General features: G+C 43.7%; 1 protein-coding gene across 9 annotated transcripts in view; it reads left to right on the top strand.

Moving 5' to 3' along the window:
* Positions 1 to 14,067, top strand: part of RYR3 (ryanodine receptor 3) — a 1,450,647-nt gene that overhangs the window by 369,280 nt on the left and 1,067,300 nt on the right. For all 9 annotated transcript variants that reach the window (XM_069208992.1, XM_069208994.1, XM_069208991.1 and 6 more), the window contains one exon: positions 6,568 to 6,663. In XM_069208992.1, coding sequence (XP_069065093.1) covers positions 6,568 to 6,663 — 96 coding nt within the window. The remainder of the gene's footprint in view (positions 1 to 6,567; positions 6,664 to 14,067) is intronic.

Here is a 14,067-nt window from a genome sequence, read left to right as displayed (position 1 = left end):
TTAGTCTCTTGGTCTGTGTTTGACGTTAAACCAGAATTGCTACAATGGTATAGTACAGAAGCATACTACATTCCCCTTCTTTTATCAGGAAAGAAATTCCTGAAAAAGGCCCCTGAAAATATGGGTGTCCGTCAGGGATTCTCCTTAAGTGGATCTCAGTTAATAATTATGAGCACTGATTATGTCCTGGAGCACTGCTTTGCATATATCTTCCTCTGTGTTCCATTTTTGCCATACTTCAGGAAGGCCTAGACTTTCCAGGTAGTATTAAAAAATGTTGCAGCCTATATAATTCTTTATATGGGCCAATTTCATTAATGTACTTTAAAAAATATTAAAACACTATTATAATACAGAACACTCTGTAGGAATTAGGTGACATTTAAAAACCTCATTCACAAAACTTTGAAGTGGAAGAAACAGGACAATGTAGCCATATAGGCTGCAGCTATGTTAGAATGAAAGCTGGCACTGCACCTTCAAGGGCTTTCAACCCTCCAATATCCCATCATGCCCTGCAGGTGATAGTTACCTCAGTTCTTCAATGGACGTCTTTCACCTATAGTGTGTTTACCTGTCCTTTTGTGGCAGGAAATATTTCACCTGTCTTTTCAGACTGGTTTCTTTATTTGCGGAGTGTCCTGTGTGGTGGAACAAAAGGCAAAGTTATTCCTCATTACAGCCTCAGTTGACGCTGGACCGTCCAGACTGCAGAAAAGCACAAGCCACTTCATCAGGCTGCTCTTTTCCTTCGTTCAGATCCTCCTCTTGACTCAGTAATCATGTCAGAGGTAAAAAAGTTTCATGCAACTACTCACTCGTCTACTGTTCTACCAAATAAGGAGACGAGAAAAATTGAATATGTGGGGTGGAAAATGTGTGACACATCTGTTACTGTCATGAAGCCGGCAAGTGTTACTGCCCTTCTAGAAAGATACGACAGCTCATTATGAGGCTCTCTGTAGCAGTCTGTCAGGTGTCGTAGGGAAGACTTTATAGTACTTCTGAATGAGGGCCAATCAGGTCACCAGTGCTGCTGCAGGCTTGTCTGTTTTAACTGCACATAGATATTATTATGGCCTAGCTTTGAGAAGATCTTCTTAGTTAAGACTTATAAGCATCAAGCCAATCTTAATTTTACCTTCTGTGTTACAACTTTATTTGGGAGACATACCAATGACAAAATGGCTTGTATGAAAGCCAAAATGGAAACCTTAAAGGCTAATAGGTCTAGAAATTAGGAATGAAAGGATAAACAGTCCTACAGACCTTATGATTGATTGATACTCCTCACAGAGGGTTCAAGCCCCTCAGTCGCCCCTAGGGTATCAAAAATAACACAGACCTGTCCACCAACAGAAGCACAAACCCAAGGGTAGAAAGGTCACCAATCAACCGCTGCAGCAGGTAAATCTGCTGCAGGGACAAAATAATGAACTTCTTATTCCTCCTCTTCAGGGAAGGAGAATTCCTCCTCTCCTGGGAATTACCTAAGTCTCTTCCAGGGGATCCTCATCAGTAGTCATAAGAACTCAATATTCCTGCCTTCGTGCGGGGACCCGGGAGTACATATTGTATATGTATAGCATAAAAATTGTCCCTAGAATTTTTGAAATACACAAATATATATACACATAAATGTATTTACATACATCTATGCAGCTTACATTAAAGCCTAAAAAATGCCCAATTTACATTGAGTTTACATTGAGTTTTCTTGAATAAGCATCTCACCAGACTCAAGCAAGAAAAGTGGGTCTTGGTCAGGAGCCTTGTATTTTTTAAGTATAGGCGATGGTGCAGCTCCCAGAGAGGCTGCAGTCTGAAAAATGTGTATCCCGGGCTCTAATAGACCTGGTACCAGAGGAAAAAGAGGTATCGCTACAGATCTTTGATCAAGAGTCCCAAATATGACAGATGTTGACGATACAGGTGCAGGTATGTCAATCCTCTAATGAGAACATCGCTTAAAGTAATGAGGTTGTGCACCAGGGAGACCCTCACAGGGGTTGAGTCCAACAATGTTAGAGAGTAGTCTTTCATCGATGAACAAGATGTGGTTGACCATGAGGGTGTTTTATGCTCATCTTGGTGAGACCTGGACTGGTGATACTGACAAGATTTAGAAGTTGTGCTTCTGTGAGGTGTTCTAGATCTCGACCTTCATCTTTGAGGAATGCTAGACTGTGATCTATGTCTTTGTGGACTCTTAGACTTCTTGAAGATCTTGCCTGTGTATAAAACAGAACATTTGAAGCAAGTGGTGCAGAAAGAGTATGTTTTAGTGTCCGTGTACGATGAGAGATCCTAGATGGTGAATATGTTTGAGAGTAGTTCGAATGTGGAGTCTGATGAGGTTCACCGCTTTTTATGAGGTTTCCAAGCCTACTTGGAGATATGTTAGTGGCTGGAGACTGTTCCACAACTGGGGAGTCATGAGTGGCTGAAAGCTGCACAGTTAAAAGCTCTGAGGATGAAAACGGCTTCTTGATGTTGATCATCTATTTCTCGATGTTGATCTAGATCTTAGTAGTTGATAGGCAGCATGGTGTATACTCCTCTTCGTCGATGAATGTCTTGACATCAGTGTTAGTTCTCCTGGCAGCTGGTGTTGTGTTGACTTTCGACGCAGGTGCCGGTGAATGCCTTGACATCCAGCGTGGAGACTTTGACATGTGCTTTGACATTGATCTTCTGTGCAACATTGAACTCCCTGACGTTGATGGTTGGTGTCCTGACGTCTATGTTCTGTGTAACACGGAATGAGTTAATGGTGAAATTCTTGACTTCGAACTTGAAGTCTTTTTAGTATGGAGCCTTGACGTCGACTGGGCTGTTGACAAGCACTTCGACAATGATCTTAATGCCGTCTGGTGCCTCAGAGTCAACAGGGATCATGCCTTTGATGGCAAGCACACAGATATTTCCACTGAAGTCGATTTCCTACCTCCCGACGACCAGGGGAACATTTTTCTTTTGGTTTCTCTGGTCTTCCTCTGTGTGCAGATTTTTCTTGAGAGGAGGACTCTTTAAAGAAAGATTTAGACTTCCCAAGGCCACTTGATGGTCCTACCTTTCCTCTCTCCTGAAAGGTGTGCAGCCTACTCTTTTCCCTGTCAATCAGAGTTCTTTTGGAAAACGTCTGACAGTGGTAACATGTTTATGGATGCTGAGAAGGAAGACAGACAATGCACACTGAGAGTGGATCAGCTTGCACCATCTTTTCGCACCATGAAGGGCACTTGATGAAAAGAGATGACATAATGTGACTGAAAAAAATACTTTTCAATCAGGAAAATAGTATTAAGTGCCAAGGCACTTAAAAATGTCAAATGAAGTGAAAATGTTTTACTTCTGAAGAGAATTTGTGACAGAATTGTCAAACTGTAGAACTCAGTACTCCAGGATCCTCAATGAGGGGAAAAAGAATGACCTAACTGTCACCTAACAGTTACTTTTGGAGCATGATGGGATACAGGAGGTCCTGGAGTTCTTAAAAGCACAGTGCCAGTATTCTCTTGCTTTTAATGCAGCCTATTGACTAACAACGCCTGTGCATTTCCTTGCAGTTTTCTCTTCAATAAAAGCTGTATTTGCATTTTATGCTCTTTCTCTCATTTCTGATTTACAGAAATGCTGGAGTCTGGTGAGATGTTTATTCAAGAAAAACTCAATGTAAAATGGGCATTTTTAGCCTTTAATATAGGCTGCAATTATTATATAAATACATGTGTGTGTGTGTGTGTGTGTGTGTGTGTGTGTATATATATATATATATATATATATATATATATATATATGTGTGTGTTTGTTTCAAAAACTCTAGGTACAATTTTTATGCTATCCATATATAATATGTACTCCAGTGTCCCTGCATGTAGGCGGGAATATTCAGTGCTTATGACTTAGATGAGGATTCCAGTGGAAAAGGACTAGGATTACAGGTATGCAACATCTGTCCCATCTAAATGCTACATTAAAAATCCCAAAAGATTAGTCCATATGTGCGTCTGCAAAACCCCTGCTGCACATAGACCCTTTTCGGGGAACCCAGAGAAGAAGTGACTGTCTTTTCCATCAGCCATGGTCCCCTGACAAGGATGTCAAGACCCGGGGCGTGCACAGGGAAAGACGCACTAGAAGAAGGGCCTGGGTCTCCACTAGCCTTAAGCTTGGCATTTGTCTCCTCAAACAACTGGCTAGTGATGGCAGAGGTGAAAAGGTTTGCAGGTGGTATACCTGAAAACGATCCTGTTCACACATGAAGACAGAACCTTTGTAGTCATAGGCCTCACATGCTTTCTCTTGCCCTCAGTCAAATTCAGGCAGTCTGCCTAAGTTTATGAAGGGGCAAATTTCTTCATACTCGTTAGTCTTCTTTGGCAAAGAGTTGACCTTTCATGGTAGCAGGGGAATGTTCAGGCTCCATCACTGATGGAACCAGAAAATCCAGGACACCTGGTACTGAACATAGCAAACCAGGGATATGTCATCTTATCCATGCAGTTAATCTGTCATCTCCACTTCATTAGCTCACTCTGGAGACCTAGGAATCCCTAGCTATTTTAAAGGTTCGGTGACTCTCTGGGGTAAAGCTCGTCCTGTACTGTATCATCTGCTCTCAAAATCTAGAATGGTAATGCATCTGAAGTGAATAAGCACCCAATTGCAACATACCTTCATTACGAGTGGTTTGACTTGGAGGAGTGGTGACATAACCTGTCTTCTCTGCTAGTTCTTCATGTCTAGGACATGGGCCTCTTAAACTCTAATCATTTCTTGGCCCTTCTTGTCTTGCATGCTCCTGGCGCTGATGCTCTCTTGCGGTTTTTCTCTGGTGAACCTTGTTCCTGTTTTCTTGCCCGCTTGTGCAAGTGCTTGAAAGTAGATTATCCTGTGATTGTGGAATTAGTAGGTTGAGGAGTAGGCAAAGGGAGTGCAGGCACATCTATTGATGGCTGCATTGATTCTAGAGTGGCCAGGACTTCAGAGAGAGATTGCATGTCTTCATTTTATGCACGGATTGGTGAAAGCTTCTCAACAGCTCAGCTGTCCGAGAAGGCTTGTACTTAACATGATGGTATGAAGTCTCGATTTCGAGGGTTTTGTCTGTGAATACCCACAAGGAGTGAAGTGCCTCAATGTGAAGAGTTCTTAATGGTGAAGGATGCCTTGACTTTCAGAAGATAGCTTCTGATAAACGTGAAACTGAATGCCTCCGTGTTGAGTGGCGTGACATTCGCTGTGAACGGGATTACCAGTGATGTGAGGGAAGGGCTGGCGTCAAAGGGTCAGGCCTGTTCACAGCCAGGACAGGATGATTCTCGCCCTCTCTTGCCCTGCAGAGCAGAAGCTAGGAGGTACTTGCCTAGCTTCCCCCTGCTTGGATGATATGCAGACTTGCTTCCTGCCTCATAGTCCGCTCTAACTCTAAGGATATTTTAAGATTCTTTATCGAGTGAAAACATTTCCTTGAACACTGAATGTTTTCATTGTTATCAAGTTGTTCATGTCGTGTTGTGACATGAGTGCTTATTTCATAACGTGAGTGCTTCACCCAGTCCTTGCATTTTTCCTTCGTTCTTGATGTATGTGTGTGTGTGTGTGTGTGGTATTTCTTTGTGTGAACCTAGCCAAAAGGAAGTGGATTGCTGTACCTGGTCAAAAACGAACACAATGGAAACGAGTAATAGGTCTTTGAGTGACGTATCTCTGTAATTTTCATTTTCCTATCTTAATGCAAGAGTGTGTGGACCAGGATGCATGGAAAAACAAGATTGGGTGAGCTACTTCCACTGAATAGGTCAGTAGATATATCTGCAGTGTCTAGTTCCTGTCTGAAATTAAGAGCAAAACCAACATTTAACTTGGAACAGAAAGCATCTCTCTTTCTTTGATCTTGTTAGGCAAGGATTGATCGGTAAGTAGCTAATGCAGAACATTTCACCACAGAGGGTCCTGATGAGACAGAACAGGACTGCACACACTGGTCATTAACAGAGCCAAGTAGTGCTGGAAAATCAGGCGTCTAGAAGCTTCACCAAGACGCAAACCAGAAAAGTCGATTGTGCATTTGTGAAAAATTCTGCTCCGTCCTCGGGGCCTTTCAAGGTTTATCGTTGACCTCTTGACAAGTTTGTGTCTCATCCATCAATTATTGTTTTTGTACATTTCTGTTTTACTCCCCAGTGTTAGCTTAGATTTTTTGCTTGTTGCTTTTCCAAACTGTCACAGGTGGCATTATTGAAAACACAGCCACAGGTATACCATGCCACACCCCTCTTGGGTGAAAGACACTGCTACTGTTACAAAAAGCGAACACACTGGACTGTGTCATGAACCAGACCAGTGAAGTCTCTGAAAAGCGTGCAATTACCTCTGAGTAGCTGCTGATAATACATAATAGGTAACATGGTTTTCCATACAGCCAATATCTCTCAAACGTTCTCCCTTCTACCACCATCTCCTAATGAGAATCTTTCGTGGACTGACTCACAAGCATGGATCTGGGTGCGAGGCTGTAGAAACCCGGTGTGTGCCTGACTCTCTGTTTGTCTTCTCTCGCAGCCGCCCTCATCCGTGGTAACAGAAGTAACTGTGCACAATTTTCATATAACCTCGATTGGCTGGTCAGCAAGTTGGACAGGCTTGAATCTTCCTCAGGTATGTTGGGAGTGATGTGTGATCGGGATAGCATGGGGTTATGACGCGTCAGTGTCTATAGTTATGACCATAGTGGTTACCAAGACTGAGCTACAACTGAACACTAGTAGAACAAAGCAGCACTCCCTAAATAAATGCATCTGTATATATACGTTGTGTATAATACTATTCTTGGAGGATTGATAATAGCTAAACATGTACTCTACTTAACATTTATGTCACCTTCCACCGGGCTGTAATTTGGATTACTTCAATTAATCCGCTGGAAAAGGCAGGAGCATATATCTTTGGAGTTTGGTGAACATTGGTATAGGGGTTCCTGGTTTAGAATGTGTTTTTGAACTTATGGTAAATAAATATTTCTGACACGGTCTGCTACACTCAACACTCTAAAGTGCAATGTCGGCAGACACCTGAACCTCTTGCCTGAGAAATAATATGCAATCTTCTTCATGAAGAGGGAGATTACATACATTTTGAATTTCTTGAATATACACACGGTCGCAGGTTGAACAAACTTATGTATGGTGAGCATTGAAGCATGACTTCTAAATGCCACCATGCTGCTTTCATGAATGTGTGCTCTCAGCTTATCCTGAAGGCATGGAACTGAGTGCAAACTAGAGTGTATTCCTCCAAAGCTATGTACAGTCAGAGCTACGAATGTACTACAGACCTGCAGAATGTTTACACCATCACGTACCTGCAAAGCGAACTGACATGATCATCTGTAAACAGAGGGTCGTCCGTAGCTCATTTAGCACCCTCCCTTATCCTCGTAACCACATTTCATGAGGTGGGTGTCTGAGTGAGAAAGAATGTGAAGCAAGAGAAATGGTAAAAGGTGGAAAATAAGTGGCTAAAGGAAGGGAAACATATTTATAGAGAGGCCGGAAGTTTATGAATAGGTGCTGGTAGTCTGAAATTAATTAATTAATAAATATATGTATATATATATATATATATATATATATATATATATATATATCTGGTAGATATACTTCCAGATATATATATATATATATATATATATATATATATATATATATATATTAATTTCAGACTACCAGATACTATACTATATATCTTAAAAGCCATTTAAAGGTAACCTCATTGCGCCAATCTATAATGCAAGGCACCCTGAGCCTAGGCCCAGCATGCCCATGCCTAAAGCCGGCCCTATGAAAACATAAAAAGGAAAGGAAGTAATAAGAACATGCTAGCAATGGGGATTACAATTCATGTATAGCATAACAACGGAAAAAAGATAATTTTTCAAAAGTCCAGAAATACATGGTTGGATCTCGCCCTTTTTGCAGTGTTATCCACACATTTTTTGCCTTCTTCCTCCTATTATTTGTGACCTGCTTTTGTTGGCTTTAGGACTCTAGGCACTTGACCAGTGCTAAAGTGTGAGTGCTCCCTGTGCAAATTGTATTGGTGATTGGTTTATCCCTGATTTGCATATCTGGTTTACTAGTAAGTCCCTAGTAAAGTGCACTATGTGTGCTCAGAGCTTAATGGTACTAGTGGACCTGCAGCACTGACAGGAGTAGCCCTGTAAACATGTCTCAGACCTGCCACTGCAGTGTCTGTGTGGGCAGTTTTGAACTGCCAGTTCGACCAGGCAAGTGTACCCACTTGCCAGGCCCAAACCTTCCCTTTATTACCTGTAATTTACCCCAGGGAAGGCCCATGGTAGCCCATGGACATGTAATGGTGTGTTTTACATGTCCTGATAGTGAAACACTGCTCAATTTGGTTTTCACTATTGCAAGGTCTATCTCTCCCATAGGAGCTTGCCTCTTACGACCCCTGGCACTGCCTTTGTGACCCCTGGCCTCAGAGGAGGCAAAGTCAGTGCCTGGAACACTAGGGCAGCTCATCCTTATGGACGTTGCCTGGGGCTCCACTTCCTTGTTTTCAGTACTTATTTTATTACACTAATAGTGAATAATAAATAGTATATTCTCCAGTATTGGGGTATCTTTAATAGATTCAAATGCCTGAATCATTCCCCATTGACAAAGAGGGAGTCCCACGGTACACAGAAAGCAGTAAATTAAAATTTAACATTGAAGTTAATGGAAAAATACATTCACTTTAATAGCCTATCAGTGTTGTTAAAAATGACCCAAAGTCCAGCCAAACAGGCAAGAGCACCCTTTAGAACCCTCAGCACAGAGGCTTCAGCCTCTCAGATTTTCTACTGCATGTCGTATAAAAGGAGTCTCCCTGAACTCTGCTCAGTTTACCTTTTACTTACAGGAATTCTTTTGATTACTGTTTTCTACTTCTAAAGCTGTGGCTTCTACATCATGTCTACAGCCAAGAACGGTCTATTTCGACCCTGCAACTCCTGTGGGAGGCTAAGGCTTCACTGTGAGGACCCTCACAAGGATTGCATTTTCTGTCTTCACCCAGAACACGAGGTGAAAGATTGTAAAATTTGTCGAACCTTTCCTCACAAAACTTTGAGAGACAGAGAGGCCAGGCTCCTGCTTTGGCTTCAAAAGCTTAAATCCATGGAAAACCTCTCTGTGGATGATGACAGTGACACCTCAGTGGCATTCAGAAAGAGAAAAAGATCTGTGGAGAGTATCTCCACAAAAAGAAGTAAGACACCCAAGAAAATGAAGGAAAAAACACAGGAAGTTCCTTCCACTTCAAGAAAACATGGTGAGAAAGGTCATTCAGGACCTTCCACTCCAGCTGCCAATACAATAAAGATTAAAAAACCATTCAGTTCTCTGCCACGTCGACATCAAAAATGTCAGTCTCGTCGACGAGGCCGTCAACGAGCGCATCGTCGATGAAAGGTTTGATACCCTATGCTACTGCAGAGACGGCAGCGTTTACAGCATCGCCGTCACCCATGATAATAACGTCATTGCCGTTATCATCAACAACAAAAACATCGGTGAGCATAAAGTATGGATCTTCTTTGCCATCGACCCAGGGTAAGAAAATGTCGAAGAAATCAACCTCTATGGAACCATCGACGAAGAGGTTTCACTTCTCAACTTCAGCTCCATCGTCAGCGGGTAAGAAATCAAAAGCTACTACATCGTCAACACGGATCGACATACGTACTAGAAAGTATGGCTCCGTCAATGACAACCCCATTGACAGCACCTCCATTGACACCACCTCCGTCAACTACAGCTTAGTCCATGGCAACTTCGAGAGCGACAACACCATCGACGACGGCTCCGACGACAAGGGCACCGCTAACGACGGCCATCAGAACCGTCGACAACAACATTATCAACGGGCTGTTTCTTGCCTGCAGACGCACCGACGACACCTATATCGTCGACTACAGTGGATTCAGGAAAATCTGCTCTTTTGCCCTTCAGAGTGATAACAATAAAATGTAAATCCTCTCAAGAGACATTGCTGCCGTCACATACCTCACCCAGTAAGGTGTCACCTGTACCTCCCAGAACATCTTCTTGAATAGGATGAAGAGGAATATGGAGATGAGTTCTCCAACAATGGTCTGTTTACGGTGGCACGTAGTCCTTCGGACCTACAAATTAAATGCCAGGAAGTTATTCAGCATTAGTTTCACGATCAACTACGCACATGTATGCAAGAACAACAGCGTGAACCAACAGTGCAAATGCCAGTGTCACTAATTGCCATTTTACAGCATATGATGCAAGCTTATTACAGTAGATTCCCACCATCAGGATCAGCCACTTCGCTGTAGCATCCGCAACTACTGTTAAGTCCTTCTTCCAGAGACCGATCCTCAGAGTTTCAAGAACCTACAGTACCGTTACCACCTCTGACTTCACCTCACGAAAATGATCCACCTTCCTCGGAAGAAGATCAAGAAGGGGATATTCAGGATACTGCCTCACTCCCCAATGAATGGGATGACTACCAGGCGCAAACGCCTTCCCCCTCTTCTCCAACACCAGTAGATTCTCCACCACAAGATATTGGGAGTTCCATACTGTAATGGAAAGAGCAGCCAAGAGATTCCAGCTTCCCATTGTAACAACGCAGTCGGATTGCATCCTTTATGACTTTAAGAATAAAAAATAGAAAGCTCTTCATGTCCCCAGAAAGAAATTTTTCACATTTTTAAAGAACTTCCCCTATGATGGAGGCCTCCGTTACCTACAGTAATCTACTGGCATCATTTTTTCAAGAAAAGGTCATCAGTATATACTCTGGGTTCCCCGCCTTAACAAATCTGCTCCCTATTTGTAAAGACATAGATTCCCGCTTTGAAGGAGTCTCTTTAACCACCTTCTCCCCTCTCACCGACATGGTGACTAACAACCTTTTGTCCAAAATCAAATCTGGCTCTCCTTTGGACCCTGCTCCTCCCTCTGCTCTCTTGCGGGTATCAGACACCATTGTTCCTCCACTCACAAAAATTCTGAACAACTCTCTATCCTCTGGCTCTTTTCCTCAGTCTTTTAAACACGCTGTTATTAAGCCCCTTCTGAAGAAATCTAGACTTGATCCCACTCTACTAGAAAACTTCAGACCTATTGCCCTCCTCCCTATCTCTGCCAAGATTCTTGAGAAATACGTCAATTCTGAACTTACTAGCTATCTTGAAAACCATGAGCTCCTCCATCCCACTCAAATGGGCTTCAGAGCTCTGCACAGCACCGAGTCAGCTCTTCTCACTATAACCGAGTCGGCTCGCCAGCTCTTAGATCTAGGGACTCATGTAGCCATTATCTTGCTTGATCTAAGTGCAGCTTTCGACACAGTCGATCACGATCTTCTCTGCTGGAGACTATCAGAAAAAGGGGTAGGAGGCTCCGCCCTTTTCTGGTTTTCCTCCTTCCTCAAAGGTAGATCCTTCCAGGTTTTGGACCGTACCTTCCTCTCTGACCTCTTCCCCTTGGCATGTGGAGTCCCCCAGGGCTCCTCTCTTAGTCCCACTCTTTTCAATGTTTATCTGTCACCATTAGCCAAAGTGATCGCCCCTCATAATCTGTCACTGGTCACCTATGCAGACGACACACAGCTGGTGGTGTCCCTCTCCAGCTCTGGAGACTCGTCTGTGGATAACCTCTCCCACTGTATGAGTGACATCGCCAACTGGATGACTGAGTCCAAACTCAAATTCAACGATGGGAAGTCGGAAGTCTTGGTCCTGGGCAATGGTTCCCCTGCTCTTCCTCTCCCATCGCTTTCAGACACCTTCAGCAATCTCCCTCCTCCTAAACCTCAAGTTAAGACTCTGGGTGTGTTGCTTGACCCTCGGCTTACTATGGATTCCCAAGCTAATAAAGTCTCCTCTACTTGTTTTGGTCTCCTACGCATGTTTAGGAAGATTCTTACCCTTCTCCCTCCTACGGCTAGAAGAATCCTCATTCAAGCCTTAATCCTTTCCCGGCTAGACTATGGAAACTCCCTGTTCCTCAGTTCACCGCTTTATGTTATAAAGAAGCTGCAGAGAGTGCAAAATGCAGCTGCCAGGCTTCTTACTCACTCCTCAAAATACTCATCCGCCAAATCGGCTATTTCTACTCTTCACTGGCTCCCCATCAAAGAACGGATCCATTTCAAATCACTCTGCATTGTCCACAGGGCCCTACACGGTAAGGGTCCCATCTCTCTGAGAAAACACATTTTCCTGCATACTCCATCTAGGAATCTACGATCCTCTTCTCTCAGGTATGCACACATTTCTCGGTCTAAGAGAGCTTGGGGCAATAACTCCTTCTCCAGCAAGGCTGCCCATCTTTGGAACACCCTTCCCTTGGAGCTCCGCTATGAATCCTCAGAGAGACTCTTCAGGAAAAAGCTCAAAACTATTCTATTCCATAATTAACATTGTCCCCCCTACCTACTCGTGTTTTTCGTTGCTTCAGCGCTGGGATGCCCTTGGGTCGCTATGCGCTTTATAAATTCAAAAAACTAAACTAAACTAAATTAAACTTAAGAAGGACACCAGAAAGTCAGTTCATGTGATCCCGATTGTAGACTTCATCTGGGAGCAGGGCCTTAAAGTAATGCAGACCCCATACTCCATTCCAGCGGTACTTCCTAGACTGGACAAAAAATACAAAGCACCAGAAAATTTGCCAGCTTGTTTGATAGGTCAACCCAAGCCTGACTCTGTAATAACTAAGGCGGCCCAGCGCAGGTCCAGAAATCCACCCTCTCCGCTTTCCGCCCCCCGGATAAAGGAGGACGGGGCTTAGATACAATAGGAAAGAAGTTCTTCACAATGGCGGCTACAACGGTCAGGGCAGAAAACTCATTGGCGATTCTAGGCAGATACGACCGCCAGATGTGGTCGGACATCTCCCAATACATCAATCTCTTTCCAGAGGATACTAGAGCTGAAGCTCGAAAGATATTGCAAGAGGGAGAAAAGATCTCTGCCGAGATCGCAGACTGTGCAATAGACATGCCGTCCACAGGTTTGCACCAGCTAGCTGGGGCGGCAGTACTAAGACGACAGGGTTGGCTAAAAACCACCTCCTTCCGCCCGGAGGTTCAGATGAAAGTTCTGGATATGCCATATGACGGTGAACTACTGTTTGGCAAGCATGTCGACGACGCGCTACAATCAATAGACACGGACATAGCTAAATCGTTGAGTACTCTACTATTCAAAAGGCAGCCCTTTCGAGGGGCAAGAGGCAGAGGACTTTGTTCCTACAGAGGTGGCTTTCACCAGTATAGACAGTACCAACCTCACAGGGTACAGTTTCGTTCAGCCACCAATCAACAACAGCAACAGTCCTATAGGCAACCACCATCTGCAGCCTACAGACATACCACAAGAGGAAAGTCTACTTACAGGGGCAAGGACACAGCCAGAAAACTCTGACCTCCACCAGGTGCCTGCCTCTAACCCCTATTCCAACTCTCAGGTAGGGGGCAGAATTTCCAACTTCTCCCGCCAGTGGTCCCAGATCACCTCAGACCAATGGGTTCTCAATATTATCACCAGAGGGCATACCCTGGAATTTCAGCAACCTCCTCCAGAGGTACCACCATGAGGAACCCCACCTGCCCACTTTAAAGAGCTCCATTTCCACAATGATAGACAAGGGAGCAATAGAGATCGTACCGAAGTCTCAGAGGGGAACGGGCTTCTACTCTCACTTCTTTCTCATCCAGAAAAAGACAGGAGACTGGCGCCACATCTTAGATCTTCGATTTTTAAACAAATTCCTGAAAAAACTATCATTTCGAAACATCACTCTTCAGGATGTTTTACAATTGCTCAACCAGGGGGATCACATGACGGCCTTAGATCTCCAAACCTCCTATTTTCATGCCCCTATTCACCCCGGCCACAGGAAATTCTTACGCTTCAAGGCAGCAGGCACGAACTCACATTCAGATTGTTACCATTTGGTCTGAGATCGGCTCCTCGAGTGTTCACCAAGGTCTTAGCTCCATTGGCAGCGT

This window comes from Pleurodeles waltl, chromosome 9 (assembly GCF_031143425.1).
Source record: "Pleurodeles waltl isolate 20211129_DDA chromosome 9, aPleWal1.hap1.20221129, whole genome shotgun sequence".
Taxonomy (NCBI): Eukaryota; Metazoa; Chordata; class Amphibia; order Caudata; family Salamandridae; genus Pleurodeles; species Pleurodeles waltl.
The sequence above is the reverse complement of the archived record's forward strand: the minus strand, read 5'-3'. Positions and strand labels throughout refer to the sequence as shown.